Genomic DNA, 16,941 nt, shown 5'->3' with positions numbered 1-16,941 from the left:
CCGGTGATGCTCGTCTTTACACACGAGGAGGTGAAGATACTGACAGATCAGCTCAAGATCTCAGTGGACACTGTTTCTGTCAATGGTTACACAATTACCATTGAAAAACTGCATTCCCTGTTTGAAAATCCAGTTTAAGATGGATTATCGCTGGTTGTTTAGTTATAATGTTCCAAAAACCAGCCTGAACACCTTGAGCTGGTTTGACCAGCTGAGCGGAGCTGGTTTATTTGCTGCTCAGAGCTGCATTAATTCTGTGTCAAGACGCTTTAGTTCTTGTGTAGATTCTAACCTTTCTCTGAACTTTTTGAGGCAGGTGTTCACATGTTCCTCGTTTCCTTAACTCATTTCTGAGACTGTCCTGTCTTCTTCGGGAGAGGGCGGAGTCTGAGGGCGTGGTGAACCAGCATCCATCTCCATCTGAGCATCTGTCTCTTCATCGCAGACCTCGTCTTCCTCTGTGGGATCTCCAGCACTCACAATCAGGTGTGTTTGAATTCAGATATCGCAGCTAACAGGGAACTTCTCCAAACTTTGGCTAATGTAATTGGCAAGGTTCTCTTCTTTTTAATTAATTTAATAATGTTCTCAAAACATTAGCACGAAAACATCTTTAATCACTCGTGGATTGAATGTTTAGAGATTCAAAAGTAACGTTCCCATGACGTCTGCAAAATGAAAAAAAAAATGGAATGTTAACATTCACATAACAAAAAAGTAACAAATTTAAACATTCAAAAAAAATTAGGGACACATATAATCTAAATACGAGTACTTCATGTAGATTACACGTAATCAGTTCCTACCCAGCTCTGGTGATACATGAATGAAGGTTTATTGCGAGCAAACAGGAGAATGATGTGACATGTGTTTCTCTCTCAGGTAGCGTGTGTACTGGATGAATATGAAAGGGTTGAACTAGTGTTTTGTAATCATGTGACTAGTTTATCATTCTAACATGTGTGTGCTGCAGCTGCTGGCTCTCTCACGATCGTTATTTTATCTTGAGTTTCTTCGCACCCGTCTGCATCATTGTGATCCTCAATGGTTTTGTCTTCATCATCACCGTCTGGAAACTGGCCAGAAAGTTCTCCAGCCTCAATCCAGACCTCTCCAATCTCAACCAGATCAGGTGTGTGATCTCAAAATAGATTCAGTCAGTCTTGATGTTTGTGCATCAGTGGTTCTGATGAATTATATTTGGTGTGTAGGAGCTTTACGGTGACCGCTGTGGCTCAGTTGTGTATTCTTGGAGGAACGTGGATCTTCGGCTTCTTCCTCTTCCAGGAGAAAGGGACTGAAGTTATGTTGTACCTCTTCATCATCCTCAACAGCCTGCAGGGGGCGCTCATCTTCATCATGCACTGCCTGCTGTCCAAACCGGTGCTTAAAACACACCATGACTCAGAAACACATGACAAAAGGATGCAGAAGTCTCACAGAATGTTCCCGTGTGATTCATGCCAGATAAACCAAGCATTCTAAATATGCCGATATTTGGCATTTTTAAATTATCGGCATTAACCGATAATATTTCCTCTTTGGCCGATAAGTGTCAGAAGCGGGTTTTATTCGGACAGTGGCGGGACATTTATATTGGCAGCACTAAGAAAGACAGCATCTAAAGCATGGATCCAAGCCATGTCGCATTCATATCATATTCATGTCATGTTCACTCTACTTTATGCTTGTTCTCAGTGCTCCAAATTTTTTTTTAAATGACCAGATTACTGGATGAACTGTTGGTTATAGTGTTTTTTGCCTTTTTATTAATGTTTTAAACAATTACTTTATTTGTGAAAAATACTACATTAGGATTATTGCAGATAAATTTTTTTTGTCAAGTTCAAATTTTGCAATCTAATACAATCTTTCAAATTTTCACATTTACAAAATGGATAAAAAAAGTTACATTTCATTGTTTCGTTATATCAGTTTTATATATATATATATATATCGGCTTTATATCGGCCACCCTGCTCTCTAAGATATCGGCATCTGCCATCAAAAAATCCATATTTGTCAGCTACTCGTCTGAATTCATATGATAGGAATGTTCCAGAAACACCTGTAATTTATGATTTAATCAAATATCATTAAGTTTGCCTGTTGTGTCGCCCCAAAGAATAAGATTTATTCTTGAATTGATTTATTAGTAAGTGTGTGAATGTCTTTTGGTATAGTTCATGTTAGGCCACTGTTTTTATATTAATGCTGTTAAGTGTTGGACTAAAGGAGTCATCTTATAGTTAAGTTAGCTTGAGAAAACCTATTTACTGAAATCTGATTAAACTTATTATTATTGTTCTTCTGAGACTAAAATATATCTATCATATATCTAAAATCTATATCTATCTATAATCTGTATCTATCTATCATCTGACTATCTATCTATCATCTGTCTATCTATAATCTATAATCTGTATCTATCATCTGTCTATCTATAATCTATATCTATCATCTGTCTATCTATAATCTGTCCATCTATAATCTGTATCTATCATCTGTCTATATCATCTATCTATCATCTGTCTATCTATCTATCATCTGTCTATCTATCATCTATGTATCTATCATCTGTCTATCTATCATCTGTCTATCATCTATTTATCTATAATCTGTATCTATCATCTGCCTATCTATCTATCATCTCTATCTATCTATCTATCATCTGTCTATCTATCATCTGTCTATCTATCATCTATGTATCTATCATCTGTCTATCTATCATCTGTCTATCATCTATTTATCTATAATCTGTATCTATCATCTGTCTATCTATCTATCATCTCTATCTATCTATCTATCTATCATCTGTCTATCTATATCATCTCTATCTATCTATCATCCCTACCACTGAAAGAGCTGAAGAGTTTCAAGACATGAAGTAAAAGTCAGCTGAAGGCTTATTTTATGAATTTAATACACCCCCAACCTTTAAAAAGCATTAAAAAAATACTTAACTTAGAAAGCAGCTGTTTACGGTTTCCTAACATGGAGCTAAAGTGGGCACTTCTTTTGGGTGAGTAGATTTTACTCTGTTTTACTCTGTTCACATCTGTGGTGAATACATTTGTGACGTAGGCCTACTACTGAAGCTGGATTAATAGTCAGACAACTTCTGGGAATATAGCTTATGTGTGTCAGAGACCGTTACAAAATAACTGGGTGTCTGTGTAATAAAGACTGCTCTTTAAACTACTTCAGTTGTTAGAAAATCTGAAAGCAGACACCAGGAATGCTGTTCACAACTGTCTCCATTATTTTGCATCAACAACGAGCCAGAAATAAGTGGATAGTAAAGGACTGTTCACGGTTATGAAATGATTGTGAAAGTCTTTTTCTTACTCCTACACAGATCTTTTTTTTCAGATTTCCACTGTGTTTGTCAAACCTTCTCCTTTATGTCGCAGTTGCTTAATTTCTGCACACTCTTATATAATTTATACTCTTACTACGTAAAACCACAAGAACTCACGGAAAATGAAGGGAGGGATCTCAGGTAACAAAAACAAATCCACAACAGAAAGAAGTTTCTGGGTGTTTGTGTCTGCCATGTAATGAAGAGGTTTTGCAAATAGTGTCAGTTCACTCTTCCATCCGCTGAAATGGGGCTTAAATACTTGCATCTATAAAAAAAACAATCAGGCTATTTAGCAAAACGTCTAGGCAATATTCCTACTGTAATTGAGATCACTGTGTAATGACATATGTTTGGAATGAAGCCAGTTTTGAAATAAAAGCCAAAATTCCTATTCAGGTTCACACTGTTTTACACTTTGAATGTCTTACAGACCCCACATCAGTGCTCTTTCAGTTCAATCTTTCATGTAAGAAGTTGTTGGATGGAAAAATGCAATTTAAGATTTTAAACATCACCTCTTTGGCCTTAGGAAGGATCCGATCAGCTAAATATTGCTTCTTTATTTTCTTTGCCTAACAAATTTTCAGTTGACTAGGGTAGTACTGCTTGGACAATACATTTCTAATAAACTTACTTGTGAACGGTTTACTATTTGAGTTTGTACCTTAAAGACAGAGTTGTCTCATTTATGCTAGAGTACAATACAAACTGTTGAATTATGGTTTTTTGAGCAGTACGGGGATGTCCTTTCTGCTGCTTTTGAAGCAATCAGCCATATCCGTGCGGTCCTTTCGGCCAACTCTGTGTACAATGTCGATTGTTCTTCTTAAAGGAAATGAATGGTCTCAATCCTTACAATTATAAGTGGTCCTGTATCTCAAGGAGCTGCCACAAATAATATTTCCAGATGTGTTTTCCTGCCTTATGTGTGGTGTGAGCGCTTGCAGTTCAAAGCAAATAAATATATCTATAATATATAGTACATGAAGATAAATTCTAAAGCCACATTTCACCGGCAGCCAAGTGCAGGGAGACAAAGAGAGGTGTGACGTGGGCCCTTTGGGCTCGTTGAAGACCAGTCGTGCCGCTGCATTCTGAATCATTTGAAGAGGTTTGATTACACATGATGGAAGTCCATCCAGAAGAGCATTGCAGAAGTCCAGCCTAGAAATGGCAAGGGCCTGTACAAGAAGAAAGGGCCTGATCTTTCTGATGTTGTGTAGTGCAAACCTGCAAGATCGGGTTGTTTTTGCAGTGTGGTCTTCGAAGGTCAGCTGGTCATTAAAGATTACACCAAGATTTCTGACTGAACTTGATGGGGTGAGTAATTGTTGATGAACCTAGCTGGATGGTGAAATCATGCTGCAGAGTCGGAGTGGCAGGGAAGACAAGAAGCTCAGTCTTTGCCAGGTTGAGCTGTAGGTGATATTCTTTCATCCATGCCGAGATGTCCGCCAGGCAGCCTGAGATCCGTGCAGCTACCGTCGGATCATCTGGTTGAAATGAGAGATAAAACTGTGTGTCATCAGCATAGCAATGGTGGGAGAAACCGTGTGCCTGTATGTAGTGTATATGGAGAAGAGGAGCGGTCCAAGAACTTAGCCCTGAGGAACCCCAGTGACCAGTTGATGTGCTGTGGATACCTCCCCTCCCGAGGCCACCCTGAAGAGACCTACCAGTGAGATCAGATTCAAACCAGCTAAGTGGAGCTCCTGTTATGCCCAGTGATGAGAGGGCAGGCAGGAGGATCTGATGATCAACAGTGTCAAAAGCAGCAGATAGATCCAGCAGAATAAGAACTGATGATTTGGAATCAGCTTTCGCTGAAACCTAATTGGTTAATTTCCAGCTGGTTATTCTGTGAAAGAAATAATGATACCTTGTTGAAAACAAGCCGTTCAAGTGTTTTCGCTATGAATGGAAGGAGAGACAGGTCTGTAGCTATCTGTAAGTGAAGTGTTTAATGTAGGTTTTTTGAGCAGTGGGGTTACCCGAGCCTGCTTGAATGCAGTGGGGAAGGTGTCTGTGAGAAGAGATGTGTTGATGATATGTGTGAGTGCTGGTACAAGTGTAGGAGAGATTGCTTGGAGAAGCTGTGAGGGGATTGGGTCTAGAGCACATGTTGTAGGATGGTTGGAGAGGAGAAGCTTAGATACTTCTGCCTCAGTGAGGGGACAGAAGGAGGAGAATTTTCCATGTCGGTCATGAGAAAGGTTATGGCATTTAATGAGACAGCAATCATTCTCCATTTCAACATGTTCTTAAGGTGAATAACTGAAACATAATATTGTATAAAGTGTCTACTTTGTCTCCCCCGTGTCCTAAAATCCCACAATGCATTGCATGGTGACGTTAGGTTCATTTCAATTCAATTCATTTCAATTCAATTCACATTTATTTGTATAGCACTTTTCAAGAGCTTCACAGAAAATGAAAGTTTCTACATCAAATTTAGGAGTAGTTTATCAGTGGTGATTATGTCAAGCTGATGTCCATATGGCTCTGTTCTAGCTTGTACTATTCTAAACCATATCTGAAACTTTACCTTGTGTTTATTTGCATCTTTATGATGAATCGCTTGTTGTATTCCTCATTTGTAAGTCACTTTGGATAAAAGATCTACGCGCAATTTTCTGTGAAGGCGTGTGTAGCGTGTACGGATCAAAAGAGCAGCATTTATTGAAACAAAAGGGCAGATGTGTGAACTTTGTACGTTTTTCCACAATATCCTTAATCTGATTTATAATGTTTATCTCATCATATGCGGTTTGGCGGCAAATTGCATACACATTTAATGAAGTTTAGCATTATGTAGAAGATGTAAAAATAATAGTAAAAAAAGAAACTATCACTGGAATTTATAGCTGTATTTTTTTCTCTCTCTTCCCAGGTCTCTTTCTACCATCATGCAATGGATGTGCCATTGGATTTAAACGTTTAAAAAATGAATGTGTTGGTAATTATAATCTTATGGTTTGACTGAATAGTGCAAAGTTAACAGTTAAAAACTGTTATGCAGTTTTTAATAGTCTGTATGTCAGTCAAAAGAGGGAGTTTGTGTAACTGTAGTTCTAGTCATTACAAAGTTAAAATGCATGTTATGTGGATTCCCCTCACCCGTCTGTCTCTCTTTCAGATGAGGATGAGTGTGCGTTTTTTCTGAGTGTGTGTGATAATCATACTCAGTGTGTGAATACAGAGGGAAGTTACTACTGCCACCGTGATGAAGGATTCAAAAAGAGCTTCCTGTGTGAAGGTATGAGACATTTAATTAGTCATTTAGCATAAACTCTGATCCAAAAGTAATTACAAAATATTGTAAAAGCATTTGATCGTATTTCAGTGCACCGTCTGGCTTAATTTATAATTTGTACTAAAACAATAATTCACCCCAACTTCCATCTTTCCCTCCTGTCAGATATAAACAAGTGTCCTGATAATGAATTTTCTGGATATGGTGATGCTACATTTGAGACCTCAACTGCCAAAGAAAGGGAATATGAAGGTACCTTTTATTTTTCTGGCCTATCAGTTTAATTTGACGTGTTAAACAAAAGCTACCAGTTTGGACTCTATGATGCAGCACGGATGCCAAGACCAACGTCACATCAGATGAGCTTCAGAAACGTACAATGTGTGTCTTAGTATGTGCAACTGTGTTAAAATGACATTAACAGGGAATGTTCTCCCATCTTCTCTCTCTCACAGACATCGATGAGTGTAGAGATGATCCAGATGTTTGCGGCACTAACGGCGACTGCTACAATCATACAAATGGATACAGCTGCAAATGTCACCAGGGTTACAGTAACTATGGCAACGACCAGTCAAAATGCATCGGTGAGAATTACTACAGTGGGGCAAACTGTTATTTGCTTAATTTTTTTATTTTTTTTTAGATTGTTCTGTTCGTTATGCGGCAGCTAATGGGAATCCTTATGGAAGTTAATCAGTATAGTCTGTTTGCTTATGTTGGTCTTTCTTGTTGTCGTGCACAGAAATGGACTGTGATCAATTTAAACTTGAGTCTGAAGCAGACCACACACCTGAGAAGGTAGATGTGCACTTCTGCTTATTTTTATTATTATTATTATTAGTAGTAGTAGTAATAAGTTTTATGTATAAGTTATGTAAATGTAAAGATAAAACTTTCTTAAAATAACAAACATTTAATGCATTTAAATTATTAATATCAGATATGCATTCTCATCTCAGTGTAAAGAGAAAACGTTCTGAGAACAACATTTTAAGATGTAATTTGTACCTAATGAATGTTCTCATAATGTTGACAGAAAATGCTTTTAGAAAACATTCTTTGTGATTGTGTTATTTTTGTTTGCTGAATGGTAACATTCAAAGAGTGTTGTATTGTGAGTAAAGATGCGGTGAGGAGAATGTTGTATTAACATTTTAGAAACATTGCAAAGCTGTTTCCAAATTTACACTGCAAAAGTGGCACAGAACTGCTTCTGATGTGGCAATGAGGTGTCTTTACACAGATTTTTAAGCAGGCACAGAGCAGCCTCATTCAGTCGTGTAAAGATGCCTATAGGTTTCCATTTGTCTTCTTCTAGTTGAAGCATTTGATGTCACTGTTGAAGAACAGCTGTGAGTCTCTGAATGATCCACATGGAGAACATGTCACTGGAGAGGAGCTGCTGCGGGTCAAACACTCACTGCATGATATATATTCACACAGTAGTTTGTGATCATGCACGCGCACAGTGGCTGAATGAACAGCTCTGATTTATTCCACAGAACGTGTGCAGTTCCTCTGACGAGCTGCTGTCTGAAGGAAACATCGCTGACGGCGAGACGCTGAATCAGTTTCTGGACGCGGTGGAGAACAGCATGCGTCTGATCGGACCTCAGCTGAAAGAGCCTGTGACCAGGATGGAGACGCACAACACCTGTGAGGAACCACACACATTTCAGTTTAGACACAGTCACACTCTGGTACTGAATGGAGATAATGAAAATAAGGCATTGTTATTAAATCTTCATGATGTGAATCACAGTCGCTGAGGTTGCAGTCACACGGAATCAGACTCCGCCCAGTGGGCGTGTCACTCTGAGCACAGACTCCGCCCTCTTCAGCACCAGCTGGGAAACAGTTGTAGGGAAATCATATCCAGGTACAAATAAACACGTGCACATATATGTACTTATGAAACCATCAGCACTTTCCTGACGAGATGTGAACGTCGTTTTCCTTTAGGTTTTGCGTTTGCGGCTCTGGTCAGTTATAAAGATCTGAACTCATCCAACGATCTGCTCCACAAGATGAGCAGAGAGAGATCAGATGATGAAGAGAGAAGCGTCACTTATCAACTCAACTCTAAAGTGGTGACGGCCGTCGTCAGTAATGCAGAAACCAAGCATCTGTCAGAGCCGGTGATGCTCGTCTTTACACACGAGGAGGTGAAGATACTGACAAGATCTCAGTGGAGACTGTTTCTGTCAATGGTTACACAATTACAAATAAAAAGTTACAATGTAAATACCCTGTTTGAAAATCCAGTTTAAGCTGGATTCTAGCTGGTTTACAAATGGTTCCAAAAACCAGCAAGGCAAGGCAAGTTTATTTATATAGCACATTTCGTACACAATGGTAATTCAAAGTGCTTTACATAAAATAAAGTAAAATAATCATATATGCTCAGATTTTCTGGTTCTAGTCAGAATCCTGGCAGCAGCGTTCTGGATGAGCTGCAACTGTCTAATGGTCTTCTTGTGAAGGCCGGTGAGGAGACCATTACAATAGTCCACCCTGCTGGTGATAAAGCCATGAACAAGTTTCTCCAAGTCTTAACTGGAAACAAAACATCTAATTCTTGCAATGTTTGTTAGATGATAGTATGCTGATTTAGTTACTGCTTTGACATGACTACTGAAACTAAGGTCTGTCTCCAGAATCACACCAAGATATTTGACTTCCTTACATTTATGTAGCGCTTTTCTGGGCACTCAAAGCGCTTTACATAGAAGGGAGGAATCTCCTCAACCACCACCAGTGTGCAGCATCCACCTGGATGATGCGACGGCAGCCATAGTGCGCCAGAACGCCCAACACACACCAGCTTATTGGTGGAGAGGAGTGATGAAGCCAATAAGCAGATATGGGGATGTTTAGGATTTGAAATCTAGGACTTGATTTTTAGTTATTTGACCCCTAGAGTCAAGGTATGCATTCACCTTGAGAACTTCATCTTTGTTTCCAAATGCAATGACTTCAGTTTTCTTCTTGTTTAACTGAAGAAAATTTATTTGTTCAGCTGATTAAAAACTACCTTTTCCATAATCTTGCCTATAAAGGAAGATTTGATATTGGTCTATAGTTGCTCAAAATAGTGTTATCAAGATTGTATCAAGCTCTTTTTCAGAAGGGGCTTAACAACTGCAGTTTTGAGGGAGTTTGGAAAAGTCCCAGAGAGAAGTGAGGCGTTATTTTGGTATTGCGGTCGAATCTGTCTGACCTCTGCATAACTTGAGGATGTGTTAATCGCCTTCCTGATATATATTTTTTTGTTTAGTTTGTTAGTCTCTCAACAGTATCAAAAAGAGTGCGAGTGTTGTTTAAGTTACTGTTTATAAGGTTTGAGAAGAATGACTGTCTAGCTTTGCCTAGTTCCACACTGAAAGCACGAAGGCTGTCTTTATAGATGCTATAGTGAATTTCAAGTTTCGTCTTCCGCCACATCTGTTCTGCTTTTCTGCATTGTCTTTTCATACTCTGAACTGCTGTTGATTTTCTCCAAGTTGATTTCTGTCTGCCAGTCTTCTTGCTGACTTTCACAGGAGCAATGTCATCAATAACATTCTTAACTTTTGAAGATCAACAGAGTCTGCAGAAATGCTTGGTGTTAAAGATATAGCCTCCATAAATAGCACACGAGTGTTCTCGTTAATGCATCTCTTTCTGACAGAGACAGATCTAGATTCAGTGGTAGCAGAGATCAATATATCAAAGAAAATACAGAAGTGATCAGATAGGCTGGAGAGTATTTTGGAGGCCTGTAAAATAATGATAAACAGAATGCGTGGAGCGCCTTTCAGCACAATCCCTAGCTAACTTGATGGCATTGCTTTGTGTCTTTACAGCAATCTTAGTTTGATGCATAATCAAACTAAACAGATTAGATGGGTCAGCCGTACCTCCGGAATGTAAGCTGCTGGCAGTGGGAGGCAAAGTCTTCTTTTTTGTAGTATTATTCCAGTCCCAAAGAGTTTTTAGTTTTAGTGTTTGTGCCAAAAATGTGTTGTTTGAGCACTGTGCTGATCTGCTGAAGTAAAAATCTTAGAAAAATCCGAGAAAAGTACAGAAATAGGGAGCAAAGTGCAGAGCAGTAAGCAAGAACGTCCGAACGGTAGCGAAGCCGGAAGCAAGACATTAAGCTTGTATGACCAGAGGCTCTACCAGTCGTATTTTAGCAATTGATATATTATTATAGTTTTTATATTTTGAATTAGATTTTATTTTTATATTTTGTCTTTTCAGTTTAATTTTAGTGTTAGTAATTGTGTTGTGTTTTTGTCATTTTTATTATTACGCTTTTAAACATCTGTATAATTTTTATTAATTTTTATTTCAGTTTTAGTTTGAGTTATTTTAGTGTACAAGCTAAGCTAAATAAAAAAATTAAATGTTACCTTGGCAACTAGCTGAAATAAAATAAGTTTAAGTTTTTATATTTTATTTCAAGAAAATAAAATGTTTATTTATGGTTTTGGTTTTAGTTAACTATTGTAACCCTACTAATGGCCTTCTTAAACCAGCAGGATACCATCTACCGTGTTCCAAACTTAAGCTGGATTTTCCAGCAGGGTTTACATGTAGCACCAAAAATGCATGAGAATGTGAAATTTGAATTTTAAAGATGAAATTATGACTGTAAAGACATTATAAAAAATGAATTATAAAATGTATAACATATATGTCATGCTCTTGATGCTGCTTTTCATTTACGCCAAAGAGAGCCACTGAACTGAGCTGGTATATTTGGCATTGCACAGATCCTATTCCGAACATCAACACTTGTGTTTTGTGTTTGTTTCCAAACTTTTACTAAACTTTTCAGGCAGGTGTTCACATGTTCCTCATTTTCTAAACTCTTCTTCTCACTTCTTCAGGAGAGGGCGGAGTCTGAGGGCGTAGTTTACTCCTGTGTGTACTGGGATGAGGTTGAGGGGGCGTGGTCTGGGCGGGGCTGTGAGGGGGCGTGGTCTAACAGCACTCATACAGTGTGTTACTGGTCTCATTTCAGTAGTTTCGCTGTGCTCATGGCTCTCTATCCTGTCCAGGTACATGCAAAACTGAGATTTCACATATTTCATTTAGAGTTTAGATTAAATTAAATGAGATTATTTTCACTTCCTCTCCTCCAGGACTCGTTTGAGTTGGTGCTGATCACGCGTGTGGGTTTAGCTCTGTCTCTGGTCTGTTTGTTTCTCTGTATCCTGACGTTCTGGTTCTGCCGCTCCATCCAAGGAACCCGAACCAGCATTCATCTCCATCTGAGCATCTGTCTCTTCATCGCAGACCTCGTCTTCCTCTGTGGGATCTCTAGCACTCACAATCAGGTGTGTTTGAATGAGAAAATAGACACTTTAATCACACTTCAATATGTCTGAAAGACATTATGCTGACAATATTAAAACAAGTGTCATTTATTATCAAGAAAGATGCACTTTACACTGAAACAAGTGGTGATGAAGCATTTCTCACTCATACATTGCTAGTAAATTTCACAAAAATGTCAAGTAACATTAAATTAAACATGACATTTTGAAATAGAAAGACTGAAGTATTCCCACCAGGATTTCGCAGGACTATTTTTTTCAGATTTTGCAGCCTAAAATGACTGAATTTGCTGTGTCTTTGCATTGAAAACCCATCAATAATCATGATGCACTTATGTAATTAGTGTTAGTGACAGTAAGAGCACAATTACCTGTAAATACTATGTGCATATTTACTGAAATTGTGGTTCTGGGTCCCCCATGCACAAAAGGCAATGGTGACACCAGAATAGAAACACTCATAATTCTGCTCTGCTGAAACAACAGAATTATGGTCGACACAATACCTTGCACGTTGAGTCAGTATGTAATCAGTGATAATGATTATATACTATTGAATGTAAAATGTTACATATTAAATGCCTACATCCTACGTCATTCGCTGGAACGCCACTCTAATACAGTTTATAAAGTTATTATATTTAATATTATATGTAAATATATTTTTCTTACACAAACGCATCGCTTCGTTTCAGAAGGCCTTTATTCACCCCCCAGAGCCACTTGTTATGATGGATGGACGCACTTTATTTTGTCTCAAATCTGGACCACTACCCACTGCCATTATAAAGCTTGACACAAAATTCACTGCAATGCAGTGACAACACACTTGAACATGAACTGATAAATTAGTTTGGACTCTGAATTATGGATTTTTATTACCTAATAAAAAATAAATAAAAAATTTACCTTAAAGAAGGAAAGAAAGAAGAAAATGCGAGCAAACAGGAGAATGATGTGACGTGTGTTTCTCTCTCAGGTAGCGTGTGGGATTGTGGCCGGTCTGCTTCATTTCTTCTTCTTGTCTGCGTTCTGCTGGATGCTGCTGGAGGGGGTTCAGCTCTACCAGATGGTTGTGCTGGTGTTTCACACCACATTAAAGCATCTCTACATGTATTTGGTGGGATACGGAGTCCCTCTCGTCATCGTCACCATCTCTGCCATCGCCTTCCCGACGGGATACGGCACCGAGCGACAGTGAGTTTCTGAAATTGGTAAAATATGCATGGAAAAATTATATGATCAGAGTATTGACTAATAATCATGCACACGACACAATGTATATAATATATAGTATATAATAAGAAACCCACCCTTAACCCGTCTCTTTTAGAGAACTACAGACCGGTTTCCTTTCTTTCTATCATTGCAAAAACACTTGAAATAGCTGTGTTCAACCAAGCCTCTGCCTTTCTCACACAGAACAACCTCCTGGACAGCAACCAGTCTGGTTTCAGAAGTGGACATTCAACCGAGACTGCCTTGTGACACTCAACTCTACCTCTCATTCCATCCTGATGATCCGACGATAGCTGCTCGCATCTCAGCATGTCTAACAAACATTTCTTGCTGGATGACGGACCATCCCCTTCAATTCAACCTCCTGTTGTCTCAAAGCAACTTTACAGCATTAAATAGGAAAATAGTGTGTCAATTTTATGCAACTTGCACTCTATTCATTTACTAACTGCTTGTTTTCTTTAAAAAAATAAATAACACTTGCTTCTCTAATCTTTTTGTATTCTGTCTATTTGTTTTCTTTTTATTAATTATACAATTAACAAAAGCAAAAAAAAAGGCCTCTAACATTAGCTTGCTCTATTCTTTTTCTATTTTCTATTCTGTCTGTTTTATTTTTATTTATTATGATACTTGTACTGCGTTAAGCTAACTGAGACTTGTTATAGCACTTGCATATCATCGCTCTTTTGTTGGTTTTGATTTCTTCTATTGTCCTCATTTGAAGGTCACTTTGGATAAAAGCTTCTGCTAAATGTCTAAATGTAAATGTAATAAAGACCCCATGAATCAACATGTGGGTTTTGTCTCAACTTTAAGCTCTATATACTAGCGTACTTTTACAAGTTTTGACAGTTATGAACACTTATATTTATATTTTCCTTTGGGAAACGAGCCAAAAGTATTGACTACTTATCTTATGTGCAAACAAATCATTTAAATCAGGGTTCATGGCTGTGATATAAACTAAAGCCTCTGGAAAAATGTCCCCAACTTCCTGTCTGAATGGCAAATATGTTTTCAATGGAATTATGAAAGTGAAAGAGGGATGAACTAGTCTTTTATGTGTTTTTGTAATCATGTGACAAGTTTATCATTCTAATGTGTGTGCTGCAGCTGCTGGCTCTCTCGCGATCGTTATTTTATCTTGAGTTTCTTCGCGCCCGTCTGCATCATTGTGATCCTCAATGGTTTTGTCTTCATCATCACCGTCTGGAAACTGGCCAGAAAGTTCTCCAGCCTCAATCCAGACCTCTCCAATCTCAACCAGATCAGGTGTGTGATCTCAAAATAGATTCAGTCAGTCTTGATGTTTGTGCATCAGTGGTTCTGATGAATTATATTTGGTGTGTAGGAGCTTTACGGTGACCGCTGTGGCTCAGTTGTGTATTCTTGGAGGAACGTGGATCTTCGGCTTCTTCCTCTTCCAGGAGAAAGGGACTGAAGTTATGTTGTACCTCTTCATCATCCTCAACAGCCTGCAGGGGGCGCTCATCTTCATCATGCACTGCCTGCTGTCCAAACCGGTGCTTAAAACACACCATGACAACAAAAAATCCATGACGAATTTACTTACACACTGAACATTTGGTAACAGTGGCTCGTTTTAGATTTTCAGTAACATCTTGCAGGATTTCAGTGATTTGAAGTGACAGTTCACCCAAAATAAAACTAAAAAAATAATAAATAATTTAAAATATTAAGTCATTTTTTTTTAGTTGCTCTTGTGTTCATTTGCCCTTGAGGAGAAATTTTAAGAACGCTCGTCCTTATAACGGCAGTGTATGGTGACCTTCTTCAAGCTTCAAAAAATGATGCAAAAGGATCACAAAATGATCCCATTCAATTCATGCCATATATACTAATTGTTCAGAAGTAGTGGTTGACCCATATATCACCAAGGGCCGATATTTGGCATTTTTAAATTATCGGCATTGACCGATAAGTTTTTCTGTTTGGCCGATAAATGTCAGAAACAGCTTTTATTTTGACAGCAACAGTAGTTTTATATTGACAGCTCTAGAAACAACAGTATCTGAGCGCAGTTGCGAGCGTAATCTTAAATCCTAGATTTCAAACTATACTGACCTATATATCCAGCAATATTCATATTCATGTCATGTTCACCGTGTATTGTGCATTAAATGTAGCGTTACCTGGTCTTCATTTGGGAAAATATGACTCTAAGTGCACAACAAAACTAACAGATTACTGGGTGAACTAGTTTTTTATTTGTGAAAAATATTATAATACGATTACATCCTACGATTACATACAATCCTTATAGAGTTCTTTTCCAGATTTATTTTTTATCAAGTTCAAATTATTTTTCTTATTATATATATATTTATATCAGGTTTATATCGGTCATCGGCCACCCTGCTTTCTAAGATATCGGTATCGGCGTCAGCCATCTAAATCCATGTCGGTCGACCACTATTCTGAATGCGTGCAACTGGGATTGCCCAGAAACTAATTTGTTACTCAGTCAAATATCATTTAGTTTGCCTGTTGTGTCACCCACTTCAGGTCAGGACGGAGTATTACAATCTGTTTGTCCGAATGTGTCCACACAAGAAGAAAGCCGAACACAGAACCAGTACCAGCCAGACCAGCAGCAGTCAGGTACATTAGTGTGTGTGTTTGAGTGTTTTGGACATTAAAGCAGTGTTTGTGGCTTCAGCTTCTTCATTTCTCCTTTGACTTTTACAGAAACCTCTACGTAGCGACGGCAGCACAGCAGAGTCACAGATATAAAGCACTTGCCATCTGCTGATGGATTTTGTACAAACTCTTCAACACAAGACGCATGAAGATAAAGCTTTAATTCAGCAGTACACGTTCACAGGGGTTCATCGTCATCCGATGAGTACTACAGATGCTGGTTCATCACACGTGATATGCATCATCTGTTACTGGAGACGGAGATATAGGCTTGTCGTAATGCATCCCATAGGAACAGATATAAGTCATCATGCCATTCTTTGAATAGAGTATTTAGGTTGCTTCTGTCTTCTGCTTTTCTTTGTTGTGCAAGTGGAAAAGTCTTACTTTTTAGAAGGATACACTGTTTTATAATGCTAAATGTTGTATCGTGTTGAGGGAGAGCTTAGTTTGATTATGATGATTAATTAAGTAATTCTTTAGAAGCAAGGCCATAACCATCCTGAAATACATCCTGATTTCTAGCTCACTATTTCTTCCTCCATTATAAAGGAATGTAATGACTGAAACAACCAAAAGTTATACTGTCAGTGACGTGTCTGTTTATATTATATTACATTGGCAAATATGTCTTTTTATATGCAATTTCATATATGCAAACTTAATTTTACTTCATTTTCATGAGGGGAAGGGGAATAAATGGGATATACATTAATAACTGTCATGTTATTTATTAAAATCTGGTTCAAAACTATTTATTATTATTTATCATTTGTAAGTCTCGTGGGTTTATTATTCTGTGTTGTGTCTCCTCTTTCAGGTCGGAGAGAGTTTTGCGAGAATATGAGCACACGAAGAAAAGAAACGACGCATATTTGAGCAAAAAATAGTCTAATAACAGTCAGGTAAATATGTGTGTGCACCATAAAGCGTTTTCAGCAAACAACCTCTACAGGATGATCAAAAATTAGTCAACAATGTGAACTGGTTTCCAATTAATTTCTGTGTAACTTGACACCTCCCTTTTTTATTGCACATCAGCAATGGATCTTACAATATATTATTGATTTGTCTCTATGGTTAAGTAAAAAAAA

The 16,941-nt window shown here is 38.0% G+C and overlaps 2 protein-coding genes across 5 annotated transcripts; both read left to right on the top strand.

Moving 5' to 3' along the window:
* Positions 1 to 973: 973 nt before the first annotated feature.
* On the top strand, positions 974 to 1,700 carry LOC107739970 (CD97 antigen-like; the record flags this gene model as incomplete). The annotated part of the gene is made up of 2 exons (XM_016552237.1): positions 974 to 1,132; positions 1,212 to 1,700. Coding segments are annotated over 2 exons (433 nt in total), but the record flags the coding sequence as incomplete, so codon positions are not given.
* A 1,237-nt stretch (positions 1,701 to 2,937) lies between these two features.
* Positions 2,938 to 16,536, top strand: LOC107739962 (CD97 antigen-like). 4 transcript variants are annotated; one of them, XM_016552227.1, is made up of 17 exons: positions 2,940 to 3,022; positions 6,255 to 6,320; positions 6,501 to 6,620; positions 6,783 to 6,869; positions 7,073 to 7,204; positions 7,363 to 7,418; positions 7,939 to 8,028; positions 8,123 to 8,276; positions 8,383 to 8,499; positions 8,583 to 8,785; positions 11,495 to 11,665; positions 11,750 to 11,944; positions 12,924 to 13,141; positions 14,411 to 14,458; positions 14,538 to 14,709; positions 15,713 to 15,808; positions 15,896 to 16,536. In XM_016552227.1, the coding sequence occupies exons 1-17, from the start codon at positions 2,995 to 2,997 to the stop codon at positions 15,938 to 15,940; spliced, it is 1,998 nt and encodes a 665-aa protein (XP_016407713.1). In that variant the 5' UTR covers positions 2,940 to 2,994; the 3' UTR covers positions 15,941 to 16,536. The 4 variants fall into 4 exon arrangements, with proteins under 4 accessions (XP_016407714.1, XP_016407715.1, XP_016407713.1 ...); XM_016552226.1 differs by having other exon boundaries at positions 2,941 to 3,022; positions 14,300 to 14,458; XM_016552228.1 differs by lacking the exon at positions 14,538 to 14,709 and having other exon boundaries at positions 2,938 to 3,022; positions 14,300 to 14,458.
* The last annotated feature ends 405 nt before the right edge of the window (positions 16,537 to 16,941 follow it).

This window comes from Sinocyclocheilus rhinocerous, unplaced genomic scaffold (assembly GCF_001515625.1).
Source record: "Sinocyclocheilus rhinocerous isolate Xijiao unplaced genomic scaffold, SAMN03320098_v1.1 scaffold6126, whole genome shotgun sequence".
Classification (NCBI taxonomy): domain Eukaryota; kingdom Metazoa; phylum Chordata; class Actinopteri; order Cypriniformes; family Cyprinidae; genus Sinocyclocheilus; species Sinocyclocheilus rhinocerous.
The sequence above is the reverse complement of the archived record's forward strand: the minus strand, read 5'-3'. Positions and strand labels throughout refer to the sequence as shown.